The 12,317-nt window shown below is 44.7% G+C and overlaps 1 protein-coding gene across 1 annotated transcript in view; it reads right to left on the bottom strand.

Annotated features, from left to right (window-relative positions):
- PMFBP1 (polyamine modulated factor 1 binding protein 1) overlaps nt 1-12,317 on the bottom strand; it is a 56,073-nt gene that overhangs the window by 12,461 nt on the left and 31,295 nt on the right. Inside the window, 7 exon segments of the mRNA XM_090260242.1 lie at nt 4,276-4,413; nt 4,679-4,846; nt 5,438-5,591; nt 5,755-5,944; nt 7,960-8,200; nt 9,802-9,959; nt 10,060-10,186. Of these exon segments, the coding sequence (XP_090116368.1) occupies nt 4,276-4,413; nt 4,679-4,846; nt 5,438-5,591; nt 5,755-5,944; nt 7,960-8,200; nt 9,802-9,959; nt 10,060-10,186 (1,176 nt within the window).

Raw genomic sequence — 12,317 nt, 5'->3', positions numbered from 1 at the left:
GCTCATCCGTGAGATGCTCTTCGCCGACGACGCAGCCTTGATATCACACTCCGAAGAGGGACTCCAGCAGCTAGTCACTTGCCTTTCCCACGCATGCAAGGAGTTCGGACTAGCCATCAGCCTGACGAAGACGAACGTTATGGCTCAAGGCACGGGGACTCCCCCATGCATCACCATCGACGGATACACCCTGGAGGTTGTCAACGATTTCACTTACCTCGGGTCCACCATCTCGAGCTCTCTGTCAGTCGACTTGGAGGTCAATCGGAGAATCGCCAGGGCAGCCACAGTTATGGCCAAACTGAACCGGCGAGCGTGGAACAATTCCAGCCTCACTGAGAAAACCAGACTGCGCATCTACCAAGCCTGCATACTCAGCACTCTCCTCTATGGCAGCGAGACGTGGACCACCTACGCAAGGCACGAAAGGAAACTCAACAGCTTCCACATGAGGTGCCTGCGACGCGTCCTGCATGTCACCTGGCAGGATAAGGTCCCCAACACCGAGGTGCTGAAGCGAGCCAATATGAGCAGTTTGCATGCAGTTCTTAGTGAGAGGCGCCTCAGGTGGCTCGGCCATGTAAAAGAATGGATGCAGGCCGTATCCCCAAAGACCTCCTCTACGGCGAGCTAGCAGAAGGCCAGAGGATGACAGGGCGCCCAAAACTGCGGTTCAAAGACATCTGCAAAAAGGACATGACACAATGCTCCATCAATCTCAACACATGGGAAGTTCAAGCAGACGACCGCCTAGCCTGGAGGCTCGCGGTCAGGCAAGGTACGTCACGCGCAGAGGCTGCGCGCAACGAGGAGGCGGTCCAGAAAAGATCGAGGCGGAAGCAGCGTCAACAGCAGCAACAACAGCCATCTGCCTTCACCTGTAACAAGTGCGGCAGGGATTGTCACTCCCGAGTCGGACTGCACAGCCATTCTCGGCGGTGCAGATAGACTCTCAAGAAGCTACGCCATCGTCTCTCGAGACGGACGGCTGCCGACGATATTAAGGCTTTATAAACCCTCCACACACTTATAAACCATTCCTAGTCCCTTATTAACCTTTCCCACTCCCTTATTAACCTTTTCCACACTTTTATAAACACTACTTATGTTCTTAAACATATTCTACACTCTTAAACCTACGTAACTAACAACATATGTATACAGGACCGCAAAATCCCGTGATATAGCGCAAAATCCACAATAAGTAATTAAATATAATATTTTAAAAAATCCCGCAATACAGTGAGGCCACAATAAGTGAACCGCGATATAGAGAGGGACTACTGTACACCTAAGTCTGGAAGCAGAAGGGAGACCTTAGACACTCATATGCCTGACTTCTGTTTTTTTGGTATCCTAGTACACCTGCATTCTCCATGCGGCCGCACACCCAGAAATATACTCTTTTGGGTTTTCTTCAGTAACTGCTCAGTGCTTGAAGTTTATTATTTTTCCAAATGAAATTTTGATTATCTTTGACCTTAGGAATTAGTGTATTTCTGCCCCTATATTTACATGCCTGGGTTGGGAATGAAACTAATCCTAAAGATGGAATAATTTGGTCTTCTGGAAATAAAAGTACACTGTTTCTGCAGACTTCTGAAAAACATGGAATCAACTGGGTCTGTACAGTGAACCAGGAGAGTCACAGGAAAAAAAAAAAATCACAATTCACTGTAAGCTCTTGATAATCAAGAAATGTGACCATAGAAGTGAGATACTAAAAATAAGGGTGGTAAAAGATATTTACAATGATGTTAGAAGCTGAAATGGAAGGTTTATCTTCAATTTCTCTACCATGAGTGGTTTAGCTTGGAAAAAGATACTAGGAAAATTCATATATATATTACAGAAACAAGGAGTTTTAATAAAAGTTCTCATAAAGATCTGTTCTCTCTTTGCCAAAGGCATTAGACCTAGATGGTTTTATAGGTGAGTTCGACTAAGCCACCCTTGATTCCTCACTCTCTCACATCCATTCTGTCAGTTAGTCTGATCAATTCTGCTGCCAAAACATGCCCTGAATTTGCCATCTTCTATCTCCACTGACACCACTCTAGCTTAGGTAGCAATAGCCTCCCAACTGGTTTCCTCACTTCCACGCCTCGCCCTCTCCCCAATCCATTTTCACACGTCAGTCGAAGTTATATTTTGAAAACTTCAGTCAGATCAAATCACTTCTCCTGCCCCTTGAGGAAATTTCATCCATATCTATCAGTTGTTCTTAGAATGAAACACAAAATTTCTTAACAGAGTCCACAATGTCTACCCCTACTTATTTCTCTACTCTCATCCTATACCAGTACCTTTCTTGATTACTAAATTATAGTCATATTGGCCTTACTTCATTTCTTAGAAGATTCCAAAGAGTGGCCAAAGAAGTGATCCGTGATACACAGTCAGGATTTATACTTGAAATGCAAGGGTAGGCCAAAGTTAGGATCAATTAGTTAATTTTATTCACCACATTACAGGGACTATCATACGAAACATGAACTCCATTAACATTAAAAGCAAGAAAAGGATGTTACTGTTGAACACTGCACTATAGGTTCTGTCTAATGCAATAAGGCAAGAAAAATAATATATATTACAAAGGTTTAGAAAATTGTTGTTTGCAAATGATCTAACTATAACCTAGAAAACCCATGAGAAGCAACTAAAAAACTATTACTGCTTATAAGTGTGTTTATACTAAAATAGCCAAATACAGAATAAGTATATAAAAATAAAGTACCTTTCTTATTATTAACAATATTAGTTATAAAATATGGTAGAAAATGTCCTAGAATCAAATAAATGAAAAGAATCTCCATATATGTTGCCTTGACTTCAGATGGGAAATTTTAAAATTAAGATATATTGATGAAAGAAAAATATTTTAGAATGAAAAACTAAGCCTCTTTCTAATGGCTATTTCAATTGGTTCATCATTGGGGCATGCTTTTATAAAGTGGAACATGCTTACACACACATAAAACCCTCTAGCCTCCTGATTCCAACCAAAGGAATTCTGAAATTAGTGCTTTTACTTCCACATTTATATGACTATCGTTCTTTTGGCAAATGTAACGACAGACCCATATTAAATACTCAAGTAGTACCTCTTATTTCCAGAGAGGTTCATTGGGGATCCGAGTGACTTAAAACTAAACTCTGGATCTCAGTAAAGGAGAGATTTATGTCTCTGGAGGAAAAAAACCTCCAGAAACATGAGTTTCTCTGCTGTCTAATAGGGTAGACCCTAGCCACATTAGGCTAGTTACATTTAAATAAATCTAAAATTAGTTAATATTAAAATTATAAATTTAGTTCCTTGGTCATACTAAGCCATATTCCAACCACTCAATAGCCACACAACTAATGGATATGGTATTAGACTGTTGTAATTTAGAACTTTTCCATCACTGCAGAAAGTTCTATTGGGCAGTGCTAGTCTTAGACCAGTCATAGCATTTTAAGATTAACTTTTTTCTTTTTTATGTTGTAAAGGAATCAGAGCTGATGGTTTCTCATTTACAACCCAGGAGACCACCTATTAAGATCCTCTTTTCGTTTCTTGCCAAGAAAGATGGAATGTATTCAGTTGGGGAAAGCATTACCATTCATGATGGAGGGGAAAGAGCTTTGCTGTTAGACTCAGATGATCCAGGTTCAAATACTGGTCTATCCCATCCTTACTAATTAGTTGCTTTAGGCCTCTGCCATTCTTTTTTCTGTTAACCAAAGATCATAGTAATTATGTCTTGTTGGGAGTAAAGCAGATGGAAAGCATATAAAGGACTTAAGTAGACAGTCAATAAATGATGACTGAACTCAAGCCCAGTACTTCACATATGTCAGATGCATTTACTCCTTTCTGTCATCTTTATCATGTATTGAAAAATAACCATCTCCCCTTCCATCCTGTTTTTGTGCTTTGGGATTATTTTTGGAAGTGTTCCCTAGCAAATTGCCCCAAACAATGGATTCACTCAACTCTGGTCTCAAATGCAACATTGGAGGACATGATGCCAAAGTCCAGACAGTCTAGGAGCTTCACCAGATGTTTTTAAATAAGACCTTCCACATGTGGGAGAGACATTTCTTTGGCTGAGCACCTGGGTACTGAAGGGGTACCCCGCTTCGATGAGGGAAGGGGAGCTGCAGGTACCACAGGATGAACATGGGCCCAGCAATTAGTTGTTCTGTGGTGGGGGAGAGCGAGGAGCTGATTTCAGGTCAAGGGACACAGGGTTCAAGTTTCTCACCTCCTCAGGGTTGCTGTCTACTCACCTCATTATTCAGCTCTTGGATGACTTTCTGGGAGGTGTTGCGCTTGCTGACAGAGGACTCCAGTTGCGTAGAAAATTGCTTAAACCGTACTTTGAGATTCTCATTTTCTTCCTCCAGCTTTTGCAAAGTCCCTTTTGACTGTTCCCCAATTAAAGAACAAAGCCCAGAAAAGAGGTGTTACCCTCAGACTCCTATAGAACCCACTCCTTCCCTCACCCACAGCTCCATTCTGCACCGTGGGTATCTTAGGCCTTCTCTCTCCTCCCCACTTGCCTTTCCCACCTCCTCTCCCTCCTCTCCTGAGATCTGAGCACCCACAGCCTCTGTATCCCACCAGGCCTGGCTGGGCTCATGTCGGGCCCTGTATTTATGACTCTGACGCTTCCAAGATTCTCCTTCTCACCATCTTTTCTTTCCTTTTTTCTTCCTGTCGCAATGACTCAACCTCTACCTCCAGCAGATTCTCCTGTTCTTTGCTCTTTTTCAACTGTTCCCGTTTCTCCTCCAGTAACCTTGTTACTTCCTTAAGCTCCTCTTCTAGAGTGCTTTTGGTGGAGGCCAGCTCCCTGTGCTGAGAAAATGAAGACTGAACTGGAAGACCTTCTTGGACTATATTTTTGGAAAAACAAACAAAACTCAGACAATTGTACCCTGGCAATTGCTGAAATAAATATGAGGGCAACTCCTTGGCTATTTAGCACGTATGATAAAAGTTTCCTCTAATGTTCAGTGACAGTTTTAATTTGTTCATTTAGATATACCAATTTATTTTATTTATAGGTCTAGTTCTGACAGCATCAACCTTCTCTCCCACTTACCAAATCTTTCCACATAAAACCTTTTTGAATAAAGTTAAAAACATCTGAGAAGAACATAAAAAGAGTAATTCAGAGATCAAAGACTTTAAATTAATTGACAAGGATAGCTTTTGAATCCCCGAAAATAACTACATTGTCCTTTGACTATTTTTTAGCTTAGCCCTTGAAAATGCTTATTGCTGGTCATAGGAACTGGAGCTGACTGGCTGGCTTTGCATCCTCACACAAATTCTGGACGATCTGTTCACCGTGGATTGGCAGTGGCATCTTCCCAAGTAAGGACAAATTTATTTAATGTTAAGCAGAGCAAATGCTTGCGCTGTCTGCCTATTTGCCCTTCATACCTGGTGTTGAATGAGTTTTATACAATCTAGCAGGTCATTCAGTTTCACATCCTGCTCAGTCACTGTCTTCTGAAGCTGCTTCTTTTCCTTGTCCGAATGTTCAAGCTTCCTCAGGGCCTCAGAGAGTTCTGACGTCAGCTCCTCTATCCGTTTCCTAAAGCAAAATGATGACAGCAGGGGGAGGGACTTTGGTGTCAGTGTGGTGGCCAGTGAGCTGGCCACACAGGGCTTGCTGTCTCAGTCCTCAGCAGCCGCCCATGGTGTCCTGACTGGCTCACTAGGGACAGAGCCTCTCTCCGCAGGTGAACCTGTGGTACCTGTTGGGTAGAAGTTCCTCCTCAGCCATCAAGGAATTCTTCTGCAGCTTCTGAAGTTCTCTCTGCAGCTCTTGGATGGTGTCTGCCTTTTGCTTCTCCAAGAGGATGCAGCTTTGCAGTTTCCTCTGGGAATCCTCCAGGTTACTCTTTGCCATAACGGCCTCTTCTTTGTATTGGGCTGCTTGCTGAGCTGCAGAAGACAGGAGACAAGCTAGGGGCCATGTGAGAAGAGAGTATGTGTGAAGATCAGACTCTCAAATCAGGCCAGTTAAACAGTATGTTCCTTTATTGTGTGACCTACTTCAATCTGTCCTCATTTCTCTCCATTTCATTATCATGCCTAAGGAGCTCTGTTAGATCTGTCTTCATCTACCCTCCAGCTGTGGTCTCCTTCTCGACTTAAATTAAACAAATTGGTAGAAATTTCCTGGTACATTTATGCAACTCATCTGGTCATTAGAGACACATCCTGACTCTCCTGAAGTTTAGAGTCTAGTGAGGGAGCCATACTGGTTCACTTGATACAGAGACCACTGTGATGTTAAACTTGCAATGACCGTCAATTCAGGAAGCAAGATCCAGGAAGTAAGAACAGCTGGTGTTGGACTCACAGAGGAAAAGAGGCTGAGCTGAGCCTTAGAAGAAGGGAATTCCAGATGGGGGGATCGTTAGAGTAAATGTTTGGTGAAAGGAAGGCATGTGGGAAGAGGATGGGAGGAGACTGGTTTAACTGGAAAGGACACTGGGTAGGAGTTCTGGGAGACAGAGTCGAGTAAGTGCATAGACTACAGAAGGCTTGGAAAGATATGGAAGCCTGAGAGAAAGGTGTAGAGTAGATTTTGTGGGCTCTTGAGCAGGGACCCAACATGAAGGGAAGAGCGCTTTAGGAACATTGGAATGGATTAGAGTGGAGAAAGACTTCCGACATCATCCTTTAGCAACCACGTCCTTGCCTTCACTGGGCATGGAGGGAAAAGCACCCCAATAAGTTGCTTACTGGAGTTTTTTAAGCCAACTGTATCCCCAAATCCAATAGTTTTTACTGTTGTTTCTACTTTAAACATCACTCTCCTCTCCATTTTTTCAGCTTGGGATAGGGGAAGAAAGGTGGTGTCGCTATGGAAATAATTATATACCTTGTAAGAAGGGAGGAAAATAACTTTAATGCAGGGAAGAGAATAGGGTCCATGTTGGGGATGTTGAGTTAGAGGGGAAGGCGAGTTGCCCAGGTGGAGCTAGCCTCTAAAGTTAAGACTGACCACAGGTGTGAAATCAGGACTGGGGCTCTGGGTTTTGGAGTCCTCTGCAGGGAAACGCAGCTCCGAGGAGGAGAGGCGCTCACTGAAGAATGAATGTAGAGGGAGATGAGAAGAGGAGGAGGGCAGAGTCTTGGGGATGGATGATTCTGTCGTAACGGGATGGAAACAACAATGATATTTGCGGGACTGTTGTGTCTCCAAAGCTAAGAGACACTTGCTGAGGTATGGGGGCTGATGGCATGGATACACAGAGGCAGAGGCGGGTAAGGAAGGAAACCAGGCTTTGGACTTTTTACTTTTCCTTCAAATTTCTATGTCATGTAACATAAACTCTACCCCATTAAAGTGTACAGTTCAGTGGTTTCTGGCTTACTCACAAAGGAGAGTAAGCATCACCAATATCTAATTCCAGAACACTTTCATTGCCCCCAGTACACCCCATGTCCAGGGCAAGAAGTTATTGGTGACCTCCGAGAACGCAGAGGAACAAGGATGTAATCCATAGTGCAAGCTGCAAAGAAGAGACTTTTCTGAGGGGGAAAAAAAAAAAAAAAGAAGAGAGAATGTCAAAAACCAGGGAAGGAAGAGAGAAAATGTGTAATGAAGGTTCTGGAGAAGATGGAGGAGAACGTGGTGCAAAGAAGCCTAGTACAGAGCCCTGTCCTCCCCGTGGCAGACAAAGGAGAGTAGGGTCTTTACCTGAACTGCCGAGGAAACAGCGGGCAGTTCACTTTCCCAAACTGAGCACCTGCTTTGTGGTGAAGGCTCCGGAGAGAGGGGGAGGTTGAGGGTGAGTGAAGGAGTGCAAGAGGGGTGAGATGAGATCAAGGGAGGGTGTGAAGTGAGAAGGTGGGGAGGCAGAGGGGTGGCCGTTTGCAGAGAGAAAAGGGCTGCTCTGGCCCCAGGTGCTGGAAGTGTGGTGGGGACAGTGCTTGCTGTGCCTCACCAGCCAGCCTCTGCTGCTGTCGGGCATCTTCGAGACAGTCCTTCAGCTTCTGGAGCTCAGCTTGCCGGGCCCCACTCTCCACCTTGCACTTATCCTGCTTCGCCTCCTGGATGGCGATTTCGAGTTCTGTTGTCATGAGCTGCTGCTTCTCCAGCTCCATCTCTTTTTTCAGGAGGGTTGTCTGAACCTGAGTCAGTTCCTTCTCTAGCTCGTGCAGCATTTTATCTTTCTCTTGGAGGAGCTGAAGAAAGAAAAGCGTTAATGCTAATAAGGGCCTGAACAGAGGCAGGGAAGTCAGAGATGGTTTTGAGCCCTCTCACAGCCACCATCTTCTCTTGCCTGGCTATGGCAATAGCCTGTTACTTAGCTCCTGCCTCCTCTCAGCCTGTTCTCACTGCAGCAGCCAGAGCAGGGGCCTCGAAAATTGTGAGACAGATCTTGTATACCTCTGCTCAAAACCCTCCTCTGGCTCCATCTCACTTAGTAAAAGGCATCCCAGGATGTTCATGAACTGGTCCTTGGTTACTCCCCGACCCCCCCGCTTCAGTTGGCCTGCTGGAACACTCCATGTGACTCCCATTTGAGGGTTTTTGTACCTGCTATTCCCTCTGCCTGGAATATTCTTCCTCAAGACCTTTGCCTGGGTAGCTCCCTCACTCAAATCACTTCCCAAATGTCACCATGTCAAAGAGGCCTTCCCTGACCAGCCTGTGTAAAACAGCCACCAAGCTATTTTAGGACTTTATCAGTATCTGACACCATATGACATATTAATTTTGTTATTTATTGTCTGTCTCTCCATACTAGAATGTAAGCTCCATGAGAGTAGAGATGTTGCATATTTTATTATATTCTTTTAAAAATGTTTTTTAGAATTAAATTTATTGGGGTTATATTGGTTAATAAAACTTATAGGTTTCAGGTGCACAATTCTATAATATTCTTAGTGCCTAGAACAGAGCTTGGCATATCTTAGGAGCTCAAAAGTATTTGTTGGATAGATTCACTCAAAGCTATTCATCCAGACTCCTTGCTTTGCGCTGTCACCTCTCCAGCTGCCTCTATTTTAACCGATGGGCCACCTCTGTACCTTAAAATAGGAGTTGGGAATGACCAGTCGGTCAATTAATGGCATTATTTCTACTAGCTCTGATAAAAATTTAGAGTTGGATAGTACTGACTACAGAAGCTTGCATTAGTTTCCCAACCTTTCTGTCCTTGGTTTCATCCTTAGGCTTTTCCAGGACCTTGACTCATGCTGGCAATGACAGATCTTCCAGGACATAGCTCTATTAATATTTTCAAACTTCCTGATTTGCATATTCTAAGATATTTGTAATTTTTAAAATTGAAATTCGCTTCATGTTCTTAATGAGGCTACATGTTATTTTACAGTATCTTTCCACTATCCAGCATGAACAGAAGCATAAGGGAACAACAGGAGTGTGTTTGGAACTCTCTACCTTGCAGGGCTGGGGAAGAACGTCTTTCTTCTAGAGTCATCATATCTGTTAAGGTCCCTGCATAGTGCAATTTTATTTATGTTTTCATAATAAATAAATATGTTCATTTATTTATGTTATTAATTGTGTAGGACTTAAAGGCCCAGAGTATGCCAGGCCAGCGGAGTGGGGGGAGGACTGCTGGCTATGAGAAATACTAAAGTACTCAGGATGGTCTCTGGGCTGCAGAGTCCACAGTCCCGCTGCACACACGTCCATGCTCTCTGAGCAAGGACAATGGGTGCAGTACTGCCGAACCCGCTCCGTCGGGCCAAGGCCAGGCCTCACACTTGCCCCACCGGCGGTTCCAATGGGAGAGCGCCTCACCTCACTGCCTTACCATGTCTTTCTTCAAACCCAGCTTTTGGGTCTCAGTGAACTGCATCTGCAGCTCCTGCAGCTCGTGCTGCAGGACGAGGACCTCCTTCTCCTTCCTCTCCACGTGGGCAGATGTCTCCTCCCGCAGCCTGTGCAGGTCGAGCTCCAGCTTCATCATTTCTGCAGTGGGGCGACACAGAGTGCTCTTGCGTAGAGGCAGGTGCCGCCTTCCCTCCGGGCCCCCTCCCCTCCATGCCACAGCCGCCAGCCCAGGGCGTACCCTTCATGACGTTTCTCTTTTGTTCCGACACAGCCTCGAGCTCCGTGCGCAAGTCCTTCACGAGGTTCTGGTATTCCTCCACGTGCAGGCACTGGCTGTCCTTCTGCTCCTGCAGGTGCTTCAGGAGCTGGGGAGATGGAACGAGAGCAGGGCAGGGTGAGAACAAGGGGGAGGAATGCTTTCCAAAATTCTGATTGTCCAGAACAGGCCGATCCTTGGGGAGGGGGAATGGGGAATGACTCCTCGCGGATCGGGGTTTCTTTTTGGAGCGATGAAAATGTTCTGGAATTAGTGGTGATGTTGCCCCACTCCGTGAACATACTGAGAGCCACTAATTGTACACTTTAAATGCTGAATTTTATGGTCTGTCAATTACATAGCCATTTAAAAAATAGAAGTTTTAGAAAAAGGGACATGGCCGACTTCTCACCCTCACTTTGAATGTGCACAAAAGAAGCCACTTTCTCTTCCCTGCAACAACCAGTGTCATTGATGGAGTGCCTACTGTGTGCCAGGGACTGTCCTAAGTGCTGCACCACAGAGACATACATCCTTGCCCTGAGGGGCTGACCTTCTGCTGGGGTGAGGCAGACAAAGAGCATAATAAGCAGTGACTTACACAGTAGAAAACGTTAAAAATTGATCATTGCTATGGGAGAAACAGAACAGCAGAAGGGGAAAGGAGGTCATGGGCAGGGGCAGGTACGTGGGTTGCAATATCAAATAGGATGGATCAGTTGGCTCACTGAGAAGGTGGCCTCTGTGCAGGGACTTGCTGGAGGTATTCGAGGGAAGAGCTTTGTAGCCAGTGACAAGGCCCAGGAGAGGGAAGGTGGAGGAGGCTATGTGGTTGCAGTGGAGCGAGTGATGGGGAGAATAGCAGGAGATGAGGTGAGGAGGTTGGGGCAGTCACATCACATGGGGCTTATAGTCCCTTGGCAAGAACTTTGGCTTCTATGCTGAAGGAGAGGGAAATGGGCTGTAATCAAGAGAAGGCAGGGACATGTACCCATGGCCAAGGAGGAGCAATTAGGTGTCTGGGCATCAAGAGAGGCCAGGAGGAGGTAGTTATGTGATTTCAGATTGACAGTGTATGCGGCATGAAGACAGGGGACAGCGGAGAAATACAGGGCAGTCTCCATATGACCCAGGCGGGCACTGCAGGACTCACGGGCCCTGCGTATGCCAGGCCAGTGGGGTAGGGAGAGGACTGCTGGCATTAATTGAGATGTAGATGTTCCATTCCTAATAGTATATCAAGGTAGCATGAAGGCTTTGGATAGGATATACAAAATGGTGGGGGAAAGTATATTGTTTCTTGGGAAAGTCTGTATCATCAGTGTTAAAAGGGGAATTAGTAGATACTGAGTTTCGGTGTTGCAAGACGAAAAACTTCTAGAGGTTTGTTGCACACCTATGTCAATACAGTTAACATGGATGAACTGTACACTTAAAAGTTGTTAAAATGGTAAATTTAATGTCATGTGTTTTTTTAACCAGTATAAAAAATGAAACAGTAAGGGAGAAATAAAGATATTTTTCAGACAAAAATAAAAAAGGAGTGTTATGAGATTTTCCTGTGGGTCAGGATATGAATAACATGGAACTGACCTTTAAAATAAATATTGACAGATGTCCAAGGAGGAAACTCCAAAGTTCAATATTGATCCCTCATTCATTCAAACTTTCTGGGATCAGAGAGTTTGCTGCTCCACTAGAGGACCCCATGGAGAGCTATATGTGTTGTATGTTCTCTCTGCCACAACCCCCCACCCCTGCCCCATTGCCCCTATTTCAGCATGAGCAGGCTGCTCTCACATACCCACAGCATGGCCTCATGTGGCTGGCTTGGTCTTGCTCCTCAAGTTCAGGCTTGACTCACTTAGGAGGGGACCTAACCCAGTTTTGACTATCAGTTGGTCAAATCTTGTTATTTGTTTACATGGTTTAAATGTTTATTCATATGAGAATCTACTTTTGATATGTTTTTAAATTTTGATAATGTCAGGTTTTCAAAAAAGTGAGTGAATTTGAATTAATAATCTTCCCTAAATTTGGCACTTTTCAACTGCAACAGAAAGTTAGAAGGCTGAAATAGCCATTCTGAATCTAGCAAGCCAACAGGAGTCTCTACCTTGTTTAGGTGTACTGTTGGAACTGCATTAAGAGACAGGTACAATTCTAAGATCTAATGCTGGCGGACACACCCGTTGGGGCTTGGCATACATTATATGCAGTATCCACGGGGCAGGGACACC

Source organism: Furipterus horrens, unplaced genomic scaffold, assembly GCF_987537825.1.
Source record: "Furipterus horrens unplaced genomic scaffold, mFurHor1.1.pri manual_scaffold_13, whole genome shotgun sequence".
Lineage (NCBI taxonomy): Eukaryota > Metazoa > Chordata > Mammalia > Chiroptera > Furipteridae > Furipterus > Furipterus horrens.
Note: the sequence above shows the minus strand (reverse complement) of the source record. Positions and strands in the feature narration are given on the sequence as shown.